The sequence below is a fragment of the Zea mays genome, chromosome 4, assembly GCF_902167145.1.
Source record: "Zea mays cultivar B73 chromosome 4, Zm-B73-REFERENCE-NAM-5.0, whole genome shotgun sequence".
Lineage (NCBI taxonomy): Eukaryota > Viridiplantae > Streptophyta > Magnoliopsida > Poales > Poaceae > Zea > Zea mays.
In genome coordinates, this window is record NC_050099.1 from 137,556,936 (window position 1) to 137,572,822 (window position 15,887).

The 15,887-nt window shown below is 41.1% G+C and overlaps 1 protein-coding gene and 1 long non-coding RNA gene across 2 annotated transcripts; both read right to left on the minus strand.

Moving 5' to 3' along the window:
- Positions 1 to 3,181: 3,181 nt before the first annotated feature.
- LOC103653725 (uncharacterized) lies at positions 3,182 to 13,063 on the minus strand. The gene is made up of 5 exons (XM_020551876.2): positions 12,934 to 13,063; positions 4,871 to 4,990; positions 4,565 to 4,781; positions 3,999 to 4,172; positions 3,182 to 3,916 (listed from the first exon to the last, which is right to left on the minus strand). Exons 3-5 carry the CDS (start codon positions 4,601 to 4,603, stop codon positions 3,512 to 3,514), a joined length of 618 nt encoding a protein of 205 aa, XP_020407465.1. The 5' UTR covers positions 4,604 to 4,781; positions 4,871 to 4,990; positions 12,934 to 13,063; the 3' UTR covers positions 3,182 to 3,511.
- Positions 13,064 to 14,910: 1,847 nt separating this feature from the next.
- On the minus strand, positions 14,911 to 15,383 carry LOC103653728 (uncharacterized). The gene is made up of 3 exons (XR_565674.1): positions 15,347 to 15,383; positions 15,154 to 15,258; positions 14,911 to 15,069 (listed from the first exon to the last, which is right to left on the minus strand). It is a non-coding gene; the product is annotated as an uncharacterized lncRNA (long non-coding RNA).
- Between the last annotated feature and the right edge of the window lie 504 nt (positions 15,384 to 15,887).

The window sequence follows — 15,887 nt, forward strand, 5'->3', positions numbered from 1 at the left end:
ACAAGAGCATGGTCAAGACGAAGCTTGACTGGGGTGGAAGGCGATCATGACGAAGGATAAGACGATCACGAAGCTATGTGCAGAAAAGCTTCGGCATGACAGCAGAAAAGGGGAACCGACTTAAAGATGAAAAACCAAATTAGACCTCGAAGAATTACTATAGAGTTATTGATAAATGTAAAGGGCATTAATGTAATTTTACACGGGCTGCGTCCCGTGCCTATAAATAGATGAACAGTACTCCCGTACTGTTCACGCTGACTTGGCATTCGCTTTTTGCATCACGCCTGTACCTTTACTTTTCATCAATCCGAAGGTACATTTATAATTTGTTTCTATAGATTTGATAATAAAAAGAAGTTAATGAAAATATCTGTATTATTATTTGTATTTCTTATATGTGTTCTTCATCATCTATCGAACTTACAAAGGTCTTTTTCCTCGTAACCTTCATCCAGAATTCATTATATCCGAAGGGATATAATGTTTATAAGGACGAAGGACTTTAACATTTAACACTTTTTATGTTGCCTTGTTCTTAACTCTTAGCATTTGAGAACAAGTCCCCAACATATGCATTTGAGGTTCTCAAAGTTTGAGAGGAACTGAGGAAGAGGGTAGCGACCAAAAGGTAACCTAAAGGTTTTGCCTGAATTATGTTAGATATTTAGGTAGTGTTGGCGATGATCTAGATGCCAAACACTGAACCAAACTATCTGGCGGTGCTCTCTGCGAATTCGTGGATGGTTCGTCCGGTCTTTTTTTGTGCTCAACATATGATCCAATGCCTTTTGGTGGAGGTTAACGAACCAAAATCACATGTTCTAGCATCATCCTTCGGGAAACAATAAACTTTGCGAGTTACTTTGTTCCAAAAGTACGAATTAAGTTTGATGTGAGTCATCGGCTTTTCAATCTAGTAGGGTGATAATTTAGAGCATAAAGGCTGTTTAGGAATGCATCTTTCTCAACCATGACTATTTGATCAATGGATCAATAAGTACAAAACTATGGTGCCCCCTAATCTGAATTGGGTTCATCACATCACTACCCCATGCTTGAACAGGAAAACATGTCAACGGTGAATAAGCTGGTGGAAAGTACCATGGCATCATTGGATGAACAGACGACACTTGTTGCGTCGTCTTTTGGGCCATTTTATTCGGCCGTGTTGCCTTCGCGGGTGGTTGGGGTTGCTTCGTTGACCGATTGCATGGTACGACCTTTTCAATAGCAGAGACGACTTTAACTAGCCGACTAGAAGCTTTAGATGTTTTTTGCTTCAACGTACCTGTTTCTGGTTATCGATGCTTGAAGGCGTGTGGACGTTGTGGCCTCTGGTTGTTGCCGGATTATCCGGCTGAGTTAGCCGGACTTTTCGCATTGGCTCCGGACTGTCCGGACACAAATGTCGGACCATCCGCGATGCGCAAGACAGAGAGGGTTTGATCGGCTGCCCAATCGCTCTTGCCCCCTAGCGCCTCCGGTCTTATTCGTCTTCTTGTCCGGAGCCTTCTGAGCGTCTTCTTGTCCGGAGTCTTCTGAGCAACCACTCCTCGTGAACCATTTGACGTGCGAGAATCACCAATAACGATGTTTTTGCCTTTGCCTTTATCGGCCACTTAAGGCTGAACCAAGACTTTTTTACTTTCTAGTTCCACTATATTGACAGAAAATGGTTGTGTCCAATTGCATCTCTTGAAAGATCAACCAGCCCTCATTTATGTTCGATTGTATCTGTCTGCGGAAAACTTTACAATCTTTGGTGGCATGGAAAAAAGAATTATGCCACTTTCAATAAGCACGTATTTTTAATTCATCCATAGAAGGAATAATATGTGTTAATTTAACGTTGCCGCTTTATACTAGCTCGTCAAATATTTTATCACATTTGACAACATTAAAAGTAAATTTAACTTCCTCTTGCTGATTCTTTTGAACCAGTTGTAAAGAAGAACATGCAGAAGGTTTAGCCCGTGTTGGCCAAACAAGTTCGGTGATATATATATCTGTGGATTCATCATCCGAACTATCGTGCCCCACTAGATGCATCTTGTGGCTAGCCGATTTTGATGCCTCTTTACATCGGCTTCCACAAGCCAAAGCTCGGTGGTGCTAGTGCACTAACGAAAAGAGCTGGGTGCCATCTAATTTCTCTTTTAAGTAAGATCGCAACCCATTGAAAGTCAACCCTTGCTAGCTGTTTTTCTGTGACATGGATCTGAAAGCATCAGTTTCTAATGTCCTAGAACCTTCAGACATAGTCATTAACTGATTCTTTGGGCCGTTGTCAGACTGAAGCTAAATCAGCTAATTCTAACTCATGCTCTCCCGAGAAGTGTTCATGAAGTTTCTATTCTAACTGCTCCCAAGAGTTAATAGAGTTAGGTGGCAGGGTTGCGTACCATGCAAATGCGGTACCAATCAGAGATAGCGAGAATAAATGGACATGGTAGGCTTCTCTATCAGTCAATTCTCCTAGGTGTGCTAAGAACTAGCTTATATGCTCATACGTGCTTTCACTACTACAGATCAAGCTATATGAGACGGTTAATTTTCAGTTATTAAGACGCTTATGAAGTGTCCAATTTTGATGGAGTCGCAAAAGATGTCCCACATTTAAGATGGTTATAAACCGTCTTAAGAGATATTATATAAGACAATTATTAATTTATAACCATCTGAAAAAGGTATTTGTTTAAGTTTTTTCTCCGATAAACCGTCTGAAAAAGGTATTTGTTTAAGTCATTTCGTCCGATAAACCGTCTTGAATTAGGTTTTTTTTAAGACACTGCTTCTAAAGAATCGTAGAGAATACAAACATTAAAAGTCATAAAGTATTTATCAAACCGCCTCGAATATCCTACAATAATAGACGATTACAATAGGAAAACCATCTTATTTAGGTGACTAATAATGGACGTTTTAGAAACCATCGTATTTAGGAGACTGATATTAGACATTTTGGTGACCGTCTTATTAAGTTAAATGAAATGACTTACACGGCAGTATATTCTTCAATTTATAATCATTTTTAGATGTCACATTATAATAATTTGAAAGAGAAATATACATACACATATATTGAACAACATTATAATTAATATAATATAAATAAGTACCATTCAATATATCATAAATAAGCATTGTCAAACAACACATACATAAGTGTACTCTAAATCTAAACAAAAATACAACTGTTTGCACTAATGTTAAGCCTAACTTTATATGAATTCAAGTCTCCACATTTTGCGGCCACCAAATTTGAATTCCATTCTATGTTTTCCTATACAACAAATAGGAGAAAACTAGACATAGAAAAATCTCTAAGCAGCACGTGGATGGTCTCGAAGCTGCCCTTGTGCTTCTCCCTGTTCTTGATCACTCCTACACGCCTGGTGTTCCTCCCACCGGTCATCATGACCACGTTGCCGACGTCAAACTTGATGAAGTCCATGATCTTGTTGGTCTCCAGACCGATCTTGATGGTGCCATTTCTGCAAACTTTTAGCTATACAGAAGGGAGATTGTGTTTGGAGTAAAGAACGACCAACCTCACCACATATGGACTAAGAATAACTTCAGATCTGCTTGAGTGACCTGCGTGTATTAAAACAGAACCATGACAGAATGAATACCTAGTGGAATGACATCTCACAAAGTGTGTTTTCAGGAAGAGACCGTCGAGGTCAAATCTCTGGTGGAAATTGACAACTTCTTTAATTGTGTTGAAAACACCCTGATCCTCCATCTCCTCCCAGGAGTCCCAGTTGGCAATAGCGTCAGCCCATGTAGCTACCAGCTCAAAGACCTTCAGACTTTCAGTTTCTTCCATGCAAGTGACAGAACTCATGACAAACTCAAGTAACACAGAAGCATCATTTACGCATGACAGAGGTGGTAATGCAGAGCCCTCCTGAAATGAATGTTGAAAACAATCAAGCAAGTTTCACCACTTGAATACCTCAAGACAACAGGTCAACGACAAACTAACATACCATATTGTCAGCTTGAAACAACCAAGCTTTTTGTAACAGTAATGAAATTGTTTGGGCAATAGCAGACTGGCCTGACTGCCAAAACCTCTTTTCAGGTGTCTTGTTTTCATCTGGTGCAGAGCTCTCCCAAGCTTGCACCATTGCTACGAGGACTGCGAAACCCTGTTCAACAACCTACATGGCAGATATATTAAATACTGTGGTTGGGATTTCCTCAAGGAATCCGATACACCAGGAATACTGGGATATGATGAAAGGTGATCGTTTAGGCATGACTGGGGAAACATGCATTTGTATATAAAAAAGTAAACAGTCAGTACTTCCAAATGTATTGTATGGTATTATTCTATTCAAATAGGTTTACAAGTTAGGTTAATATTTTTATGTCCAATTTTTAGTACCAATGTGTATAGGAATCAGCTAATCCATAAATTGTCAATGGATGGAAACGATATTGTTAACATGAAAGTAATAACTGATCATAAGATTAAAAGCAGGCATGGTGATTGTACTCCATGCACAAAGTACCAAAATATTGACCACACAGAAGAAAGATGCACTACTACCTGAGGCCAAGGATCTGGGACAGGGGGCAGGAGCTCCATTACAATACTCGCAATGTTGGATACAATTTCAGGAATATGAGACAACTTTTTCCTGTCCACCCTCAACTATTGTGCCTAGAAGCTTGAACAGAAGAGCAGACTCATTTTCATCTTCAGTACTTATTCTTTTCAGAACCACTTGCAGAAGAATGAGCCAGTCAGGTGGAACATAACTATTCTGAAAAAAAACAGAGACAAAATATATCAGTTCATATTTCCAGGTGCAAGTAGACAACAATGCAAAATACTGCATTGACTCAGTCTTACCTCGATGAGTTCTGCAATAGCACCAGAAGCAGAGGCACAAACCGGATAACAAGTTATGTCCTCCACATACTCCATGGTCAATGCCTTCATTAAGGACTGATAAATACTAGAACTCATGTCCTACAGGTAAGCAAACAAGAAATAAAGTGAAATGTATAATGTAGAGGGATGTACATATTACATTAAGCCTCTACTTTGATCTAGCATGTCCTATGAGATGATGGAATTTAAAAACAAGAAAAACATGTAACTGTAGGATTACGGGGAGGCTACGCTAGCGCAAAACAAAAATTTTCATCCCCATAATACCAAGAACTACTGCGGTTATAGGTCATGGAATTACCACTAGACGCGCAGAGCAGCGGAAGACGTCTCGATGTAGACGAACGCGTCGAGCAGTGCCGTGCAGTCGCCGGCGTCCTTCACGTCCTCGCACGGTTCGCCCAAGTGCTTCAGATGTAGCACCTCCGAGGTATCCACACGTACAGGGAGGAAGCGCCGCGTACCGAACTGCTAGGTTCGCGACGGCGGCTTGGCGAGGGCGAGAGGTGGGCGGCGGCTGTTAGTTCGCTGGTGGCGAATTAGGTTATCCTTAACCGCGCCCCCGCCCCTCAATATATAGGCGTTATGGTGGGCTTCTGACGCCGAGGCCCATCATTAACCCTAAAGCCCAGTCTAATTTCGGATCTAATCTGAATTAGGCTTCCTTCCCCTTAAGTGTGTGACCCTATAGGTTCACGTACAAATAGACATAGCCCGAGTACTCTTACTTGGCCCAATAATTGACAGCGGCCTCTAGCAAGACATGTCAACTCCTATGTGTACGTAAAGATCATATCAGACGAACCATTGCGACATTAAGTACATGCTGTTCCCTTTGTCTCACGATATTTGGTCTGGCTCTAAGCTGACCTCTCTTTCTCGATACTGTGAATTGGAATCCTTTCAATGGTTAACTCTTAACCCTAGCACGGCCATGCATTTCTTGATCCAATCACTCGAGGGGCCCAGAGATATCTCTCTCACAAAGAGAGGGACAAATTCCATCTTGACTGACCATGCCTCATAGCATGCTTCCTGACAAACCCAAAACTACCTTTATAACTACCCAGTTACGGGATAGCGTTTGATAGTCCCTAAGTAAGTCAATTCACATCTTGAGAACATGCGACAATCTCAGGTCTAAGGATACAGTATTCATGTTGCAAGAAGAGAACTATATTACAATATCTCACGTTGGGTCGGTCCAGCCTCATGTCATACATGCGCCCACATTATTAGTTTAACATCTCCATGTTCATGACTTGTGAAATGTAGTCATCAACTAATACATGTGCTAGTCATCGACTCTGACTAGGGACATCATTTAGAATAACCATATAAGTAAAGAATCTCACAAACAATTCACATAATTGCTAATCAATACAAGGTGCCTTCCATGGATATTCAATTAAGCAATATATATATCATGGATACAAAGAAATATGCTCATCTCTATGATTATCTCTAGGGCATATTTCTAACAGTCTCCCACTTGCACTAGAGTTAATCTAGAAGATATCTAATACCCATAATCTCACGTGTGCCTCATGCTTAGGTTGTGGAAGAGGTTTTGTCAAAGGATCAGCAACATTCAAATCCGTATGTATTTTGCATATCTTTATCTCACCCCGCCTAATGAATTCCCGTATGAGGTGAAACTTCCGCAGTACGTGTTTGTTTTTCTGGTGGTTCCTTGGCTCCTTAGCTTGCGCAATAGCCCCATTGTTGTCACAGTAGAGGTTCAATGGGCTAGATGCATTAGGAAACACACCAAGCTCGATGAGGAACTTCCTTATCCAAACACCTTCTTTCGCAGATTCAGAAGCTGCAATGTACTCGGCTTCTGTTGTAGAATCAGTCACAGTCTCCTGTGTGGAACTCTTCCAACTAACAGCACCACCATTTATTGTGAACACAAAACCTGATTGCGATTTTAACTCGTCTGGGTCAGTTTGGAAGCTAGCATCAGTGTAACCAGTTACAACGAGCTCCTCCTTACCCCCATATACCAGGAACATATCTTTAGTCCTTCTTAAGTACTTAAGAATGCCTTTTACCGCTGTCCAGTGATCCTCACCTGGATCAGCCTGGTATCTACTCGTAGCACTTATAGCGTATGAAACATCTGGGCGTGTACTTATCATGGCATACATGATTGATCCAATCGCTGAGGCGTATGGTACCTTACTCATGCGCTCTCGCTCATTAGCCGTCGCAGGACATTGCATCTGGCTAAGGTGTTTACCATGTGACATAGGTATGAAACCTTTCTTGGACTGTTCCATGTTGAACCGTTTCAAAACCTTGTCAATGTACGTATCTTGACTTAATCCTATAAGCCTCTTCGACCTATCTCTATAGATCCTTATGCCCAAAATATATGCTGCTTCCCCTAAGTCCTTCATAGAAAAACTCTTTTTCAGTGAAGCCTTGACGGACTCCAGCATAGGAATGTCATTCCCAATCAATAATATGTCATCCACATACAAGATCAGAAATACAACAGCGCTCCCACTTTCCTTCTTGTAAACACATGCTTCTTCTTCATTCTGATGAAAACCAAGCCCTTTGATCACTTCATCAAAACGAATGTTCCAACTCCGAGATGCTTGCTTCAACCCATAAATGGATTTCTGAAGTTTGCATATCTTTCCAGCATTGATCGGATCGACAAAACCCTCGGGCTGTATCATATACACGTCCTCATCTAGGTTTCCATTAAGGAAAGCTGTTTTGACATCCATCTGCCAAATCTCATAATCGAAATATGCGGCAATAGCTAGAATGATCCGAATAGATTTAAGCATCGCTACTGGCGAGAATGTCTCGTCATAGTCAACTCCTTGAACTTGTCGAAAACCCTTTGCAACAAGTCGAGCCTTATAGATGTGAACATTTCCATCCATGTCTTTCTTCTTCTTATAGATCCATTTGCATTCTATAGGTCTAACACCATCAGGCGGGTCAACCAAGTTCCAAACTTGATTTTCTCCCATGGAATCTATCTCGGATCTCATGGCGACATGCCATTTCTCGGAATCTGGGTCCATCATCGCTTCTGAATATGTTGCAGGTTCGTCGTTGTCTAACAACAACACTTCCCCATTGCCCAACAATAGCACTTCTCCTCGTGCCTCGCGAAGCCTTGCTGACCTTCGTGGTTGTGGTGGTGATTCTCTTGCCATAGACGTCTCAACTTGTTCTGCTACATTAGCATCACTTGTTGAATCTTGTCCCACTGGCTCATCCTGAACTTCTTCAAGATACACCTTTTGTTTACTTTTCTCTCTTTTGAGAAACTCTTTCTCTAAGAACACACCGTTCCGGGCGACAAACACTTTGCCCTCTGACCGGTGGTAAAAGTAATATCCTAAAGTTTCCTTTGGATATCCCACGAACATGCACTTGTCCGATTTTGGAGTGAGTTTATCCGACTGTAGTCGCTTGACGTAAACCTCACAACCCCAAATCTTCAGAAAAGACAAGCTGGGAGTCTTCCCAGTCCACATCTCATATGGTGTCTTAACTACGGACTTAGACGGTACCCTATTTAGTGTGAAAGCTGCTGTTTCTAGAGCGTATCCCCAAAACGACAAAGGTAGGTCCGACTGGCTCATCATTGATCGAACCATATCCAATAAAGTCCGATTACGTCGCTCAGACACGCCATTCCTCTGAGGCGTTCCAGGCGGCGTAAGCTGTGGAACAATTCCACAACTCTTTAGATGATTGCTAAACTCATGACTCAAATATTCACCACCACGATCTGATCGCAGTGCTTTAATTTTCTTGCCACGCTGATTTTCTACTTCATTCTGAAACTCTTTGAACTTTTCTAAGGATTCAGACTTGTGTTTCATTAAGTAGACATACCCATATCTACTAAAATCATCAGTGAAGGTTATGAAGTATTGGAATCCTCCCCTAGCTGTCGTACTCATTGGTCCGCACACATCAGTATGTATGAGTTCCAATAAATCTAACGTCCTCTCCGGTAAACCCGTGAAGGGCGCCTTGGTCATCTTACCAAGTAAGCAAGCTTCACATGTCTCGTATGATTCAAAATCAAACGAAGTTAAAAGCCCATCAGAATGAAGCTTCTTCATGCGATTCTCACTTATATGACCCAAACGACAGTGCCACATGTAGGTAGGACTTAAATCATTAGGCCGAGGCCTTTTAGCACTAATATTACAGATAGGTGCATCATCAAGATTTAAAATGAATAACCCATTCATAATGGATGCAAAAGCCACAAACATGCCATTCTTAGAGATCACACAACCATTGTTTTCACTCGCAAATGAATAACCATCCTTCATCAAACATGAAGGAGACATAATGTTTCGACTCATACTAGGAACTAGATAACAATTATTTAACTCCAAAATAAATCCTGATGGGAGGTGGAGTTGCATCGTCCCGACGATCAACGCAGCAACTCTTGCATTATTGCCTACCCGGAAATCAACTTCTCCTCTTTTCACGCTTCTACTTCTTATCATTCCCTGCATCGAATTGCAAATATGGGCAACCGATCCGGTATCAAATACCCAAGAATTAATATAAGAATCAGCAAGAAAAATTTCTGTAATGTGAATAGCAAGTGTACCTGCTGCGGCTGTACCCTTACCGCCGCGATCCTTAATAGAGGCCAAGTACTGCTTGCAATTCCTTTTCCAGTGACCAAGTTCTTTGCAATAAAAGCACTCTGCATCTGCAGCTGGTCCAGCCTTGGGCTTTTGATTTGGCTTGGATACTGTATCCTTTGCCTTGCCCTTCTTCTTTTGAGATTTACCCTTCTTCTTAAAGTTGGGTTTGTTTTGGACCGCCATCACATGGCCGCTGCTGCCAGCGCTTTTCTTTATGTCCCCCTCTGCTGTTTTCAGCATGCCACATAGTTCATTGAGGCCCCTCTCCGCCCCATGCATATGGTAGTTCGTGATGAAGTTTCCATAGCTGGGCGGAAGAGATGCCAAAATGAAGTCAGTGGCCAACTCTTGGCTTATTGGGAAGCCTAGCTTCTCCAACCTCTGACTGTAACCAACCATTTTGATTACATGTGGCCCAACTGCTGCGCCTTCTGCTAGCTTGCATTCCAGAAAGGCTTTGGACACATTGAACCTTTCAGTCCTAGCCTGAGTCTGGAACATATCCTTGAGCGCCACGATCATATCGTACACCTCATGGTTTGACTCAAACTGCATCTGGAGCTCAGGCTCCATGCAAGCAAGCATTAGGCAACTCACTTCAAGATTAGCATCCATTGCTTTCTTGTAAGCGGTTTTAGCTGCAGCAGTTGCATTTTCACCAGGATCCTCTGGCAGTGGGGTGTCTAGAACGTCTTCCTTTTTTTCAGCCCTGAGAACAATTCTCAGGTTACGGATCCAATCCGTATAGTTTGTTCCATTTAACTTATCCTTTTCAAGAATTGATCGCAAAGTAAATGTTGGTGTGCTAGGTGCCATCTACAACAAAATAATGCAAAATACTAAGACAAAAATATCCATGACAGAGTAAATCATATTAAACATTTAATATTCTACTCCCACTAAAATCAATATCCCTCGATTGATACTTAGTGATTCAGAACCCACAACTAACAAGTCTACTAGTGAGCTTTAGCATCACCGCTAGAAGACAAGGTAGATCGGTAAGCAACTCCTTGCTAATCATATCATATATATGACTCCTGTTGTTGGGTGACATCTCTATGTCTCGGCTCCCAACCTTATGCCTCAAAGTCCTTAACCATTAAGCTGACTTTGTTTAAGTTAACCAACCCTTTCTGCAGTTCGTATCCGATACAAACCTATCTAGTCAAGGAAAACTGGTGGCACCCTAATTTCATAGACCCACCACCAATTGTACAAGACTTATGATAGTGCAAGGTTTGGATAGGCATTAAAGCTTAAACATTTATGAGGGATCGTCCTACTTATAACATCGCACGCAAGGACATATATGCAATATAAACAAGTAGAACAATAAGAATGGCATTCACACAACAGTTGTGATTCGGTATGGCTTGCTTTCACATGGTGATCCCCATCTCCAATAATCTGTCCATCACGATGATCTCCATCTCCATGATATAGGTATGCCATCCTCCAGGTGATGAGTCCTTCAAGACCTATCTAACGTATGCTGGTAAACAAATTACATATACGCTTTGGATCATCACATGTTGACACGCAGGTCATTACATTAAATTTGGACAATACATTTGGCTCCAGCCGTATTGCCCTGGTCACGACACGCAGGTCATGAATAATTTATTAACATGCATCACATACACATAATAGCCATACCGATCACATGTCCTACAAAAACAGGTTAGACAAACACGTTTCTATACGTTCGCCACTACAGCAGATAGCCACGGCGGTTGATCAAATTCCATGCATCGTATGTATGGAAATTCCACTGGAAATCTCATGCGGTTGATCAAATCAACCCAAATCCGAGACTTTCGACCCGAAGAAGATTACACTCATGACGTCGATCTGTTGCGTCAATCTGCTGGTTGTGTACGCAGTTAGCCTCGATGGTGATTCCAGCCGGTAGGGGCAAGTCGCGCATACAACAGAGAAGGACGAACTGATCTCTCCAGTCATATCCGATGTAATCTACTTCAACCCTTTATTACCAATTGATCTAATCAAACCGTGCAACAAGTAGATCCATCACATGAACCTAGATCCAGACCTAAAACTTACGCAGAACCTGGCTTTGATACCACTGTAGGATTACGGGGAGGCTACGCTAGCGCAAAACAAAAATTTTCATCCCCATAATACCAAGAACTACTGCGGTTATAGGTCATGGAATTACCACTAGACGCGCAGAGCAGCGGAAGACGTCTCGATGTAGACGAACGCGTCGAGCAGTGCCGTGCAGTCGCCGGCGTCCTTCACGTCCTCGCACGGTTCGCCCAAGTGCTCCAGATGTAGCACCTCCGAGGTATCCACACGTACAGGGAGGAAGCGCCGCGTACCGAACTGCTAGGTTCGCGACGGCGGCTTGGCGAGGGCGAGAGGTGGGCGGCGGCTGTTAGTTCGCTGGTGGCGAATTAGGTTATCCTTAACCGCGCCCCCGCCCCTCAATATATAGGCGTTATGGTGGGCTTCTGACACCGAGGCCCATCATTAACCCTAAAGCCCAGTCTAATTTCGGATCTAATCCGAATTAGGCTTCCTTCCCCTTAAGTGTGTGACCCTATAGGTTCACGTACAAATAGACATAGCCCGAGTACTCTTACTTGGCCCAATAATTGACAGCGGCCTCTAGCAAGACATGTCAACTCCTATGTGTACGTAAAGATCATATCAGACGAACCATTGCGACATTAAGTACATGTTGTTCCCTTTGTCTCACGATATTTGGTCTGGCTCTAAGCTGACCTCTCTTTCTCGATACTGTGAATTGGAATCCTTTCAATGGTTAACTCTTAACCCTAGCACGGCCATGCATTTCTTGATCCAATCACTCGAGGGGCCCAGAGATATCTCTCTCACAAAGAGAGGGACAAATTCCATCTTGACTGACCATGCCTCATAGCATGCTTCCTGACAAACCCAAAACTACCTTTATAACTACCCAGTTACGGGATAGCGTTTGATAGTCCCTAAGTAAGTCAATTCACATCTTGAGAACATGCGACAATCTCAGGTCTAAGGATACAGTATTCATGTTGCAAGAAGAGAACTATATTACAATATCTCACGTTGGGTCGGTCCAGCCTCATGTCATACATGCGCCCACATTATTAGTTTAACATCTCCATGTTCATGACTTGTGAAATGTAGTCATCAACTAATACATGTGCTAGTCATCGACTCTGACTAGGGACATCATTTAGAATAACCATATAAGTAAAGAATCTCACAAACAATTCACATAATTGCTAATCAATACAAGGTGCCTTCCATGGATATTCAATTAAGCAATATATATATCATGGATACAAAGAAATATGCTCATCTCTATGATTATCTCTAGGGCATATTTCTAACAGTAACCTCTGGTAGGCATATCGCAAGCTGACCAATAACCCAATTAGCCGTTGAAATCAAATATGGGCTGCAAGGATGCAAAGAATATAATGGGAGAATCCGGTTCCTGATCAATGTAATTGTTAAATCTTTCTTTTCAGTCAGAAACTGCAAGATGGATACTGAAATGAATCAGCATTTTCTTATAAAACCAATTCATAAAATAAGACACACTAGAAGGGTAAAATTTGAATATCTTGCATCTTGGAGGCCTCCATATGCCATCAAAACACCGAAATAACTGAAATGAAATCATTTAGTACATCAAGATAATAGTATAGTAAATAAACATAGTGGTATGTCTAATCGTCTTTAAGCCTTTCTTACTTTTGCACTGCTACTGATGATGCATCCTCACCATGAGAAGGTATAGGAAACTTTGACAGGAATGGGATGACCAATAACTCCCCAATTGAGCTCATTTCAGATTTCCCTTTATTTTTATCACCTTTCTTACGCTTTGATGCTGCAGATGCAACTGGTGGACCTTGAAACCAAAAAAAGTGTAAGCAAATGCAGCAACATATCAATTTTTGAAAAAGTGTTAGTATTCCCATTTTGTCTCAGTTTCAATGTAATACTCTATTACCTTACATTGCATCTTGCCTCCTGGTGTTTGGATATACTGACAAACCTCCATGAACCCTCAACTACTCTCTAGAATTGCGAGAAGCGTGAGCCATATCACACAGCAAAGGCAGGGCATACTACCGCAGAGGTGAGTCTGACATGACAAATTTCATCAAGTGAGGGATGATTCCATTTTTGGCTGCTTGTTCCTGTCTTCTTTTATTAATTTTGCAAAGGTTGAACAAAACATTAAGGACCTAGAATTAGAAAGGCAGAGACAATCAATTATATGCTCAGAAAATAGTGCAACAGAAGGCAAGTTGTCTGCTGAGAAATTAGTTAGCTTTAAGTAGCAATAGATTTCAACTAAAAAGCACAAAAAAGGAGCACAGCCACGAGCACATTGTCATCTTGTAGACAAAATGTTCTGCTGTCTATAGTTTTCTCACTCTAAACAATAAGTAAGATGGTTTGCTACTCCAATTATGAGTATGCTATATCTATATGTATTACATACTGCTATAACAATTAACAAAGCATCGAATGGAGTATATTATTGTTCACTCGTTTAGCCATATTCTGCTCTAACAAGGCACGGGATGAAGTATATTATTGTTACTTCACTCGTTTAGCTAGTCCTACTCCCACTCCTACTCCCACAACACCCTCTGAACAATAAAGTGTAGTAAACCAACTCCAGTTGATCTAGTACATGGGCCATAACTCAATTTTCAAAACTATTAACTCCGAATGCTTCACCATATAAAAAGGAAAATGAGATCCTGAAAAGCTAGTTAGTGAGATTTCTTTCATTAGAATTCATGGTTGATTGCAAGTCTTTAACAAAAACACTGCTCACCTCACTATGTATTTGATAGGTGAGGGGTCCTCGGGGCGTGTCCTCATTGTCTGTCCATCATCTTCCTCCTCCTCGAAGATCACCTCATCGGCCCTCTCAAACGATGTCCCCACCTCGTCGGGCGCCACAATCCGGATCGACACCTAGCCCTATGTACTACATGCTGAAACTTGGAGAAAAAACTAGATGCATATGTGATGTCCATCAAATATATGAAAGTAGGATGATATCATTCTAAATTACCATTATATATCTCATAAATAAGCATTGTCAAATAGCTCATGCATAAGCGTACTCTATGTCCAAACTAAAATACTAATTGACAAACTTGGTAATCAATTGTTTGCGCTATCGTCGTGCCTAACTAAATATATATGAAATCAAGTCTGCACACTGGTGCGGCCATTCCATCTTTTCCAGTACAATAAATAGAACACAATAATTATTAGTTAGACACAGATGAACACCTCACAATGTGGCATATGATGTAAAAGGTTATATGAATGTAACATCTTACCTAGGAAGCCATGCTAGATTTAGTTATATGAAGCACCTTCAACCCTGCATGATCCACCAATGTCTATCACCTCATTCATGAAGAAGTCGAGCAACCGTTCTCGGACATTTGCTATCTCATCAGGCAATAATGGACATGTTGCAAAACCAGCACGACCCTTGAAAAACATAAAGCATGTAAATATTTATAACATCATATTGCATAGGTTTGAGTAAAATAGAATTCAGACTGTAAAAACAACCTGAGGATATCGATCACGGTCCAAACTAAGATTATCCGCAAAGGATAACATGTGGTACATCACATATTGTCCGCAAAGCATACTGCCAGGTGGTTGTATGTGTGCCTAAAACATGTGATTCATAAGGAAAATATCCAGCGGGAATGTCTAATTATATGTCTTGCTAATAATTTCAGGTTAAGGACATGATTACCTGAAAATGTTTCCATATAACTGTGCGACCAAAATTCATGTTATGGCGACCTTTTTTGTCGACATAAGCACCAAAAGCCCTACAATAATGGTGACTAATGGTGTAAGTAACAATTGAAATTTAGAGCAAAATAGAATTATGATAAAGGTAATACCCACTCATCGAATAGCTTTTTAATACTATAGCAGCTAGGGGATTGGTAACCTTTGGAGTCAATATTGTACACTGTATTCCATTTTGGGAAAATAACTAACAAGGCCCAATGGTAACTGAAATGAGGAAGATAGAACATTAAGATACAGATTAAAAAACTATAGAGTGTTATTAGTGCTAGGCCTTACCCTTCCTGGCAAACAACAAATATGCACTCTTTGTCCTGCTGAGCAAGCAATGCTTTCACAATGTATGCTTCGACTTCATCAGCCTCTTCATTGATTCTCTTTAAAATGATCATCTCTGGATCTAAAAAGACAACTATGACTCTGTATTTGTCTATCTTCCTCATGCATCTATTAAAAGAATAGTTAGATAAAGAACAAAA

Coding starts and splice junctions, on each gene's coding strand:
- LOC103653725 (XM_020551876.2), bottom strand. CDS start 4,603: ATGGAGCTCCTGCCCCCTGTCCCAGATCCTTGGCCTCAG. Junction 4,173..4,564: donor TCCCAGATCCTTGGCCTCAG/GTAGTAGTGCAT, acceptor TCTGCCATGTAG/GTTGTTGAACAGGGTTTCGC. Junction 3,917..3,998: donor TGTTTCAAGCTGACAATATG/GTATGTTAGTTT, acceptor CATTCATTTCAG/GAGGGCTCTGCATTACCACC.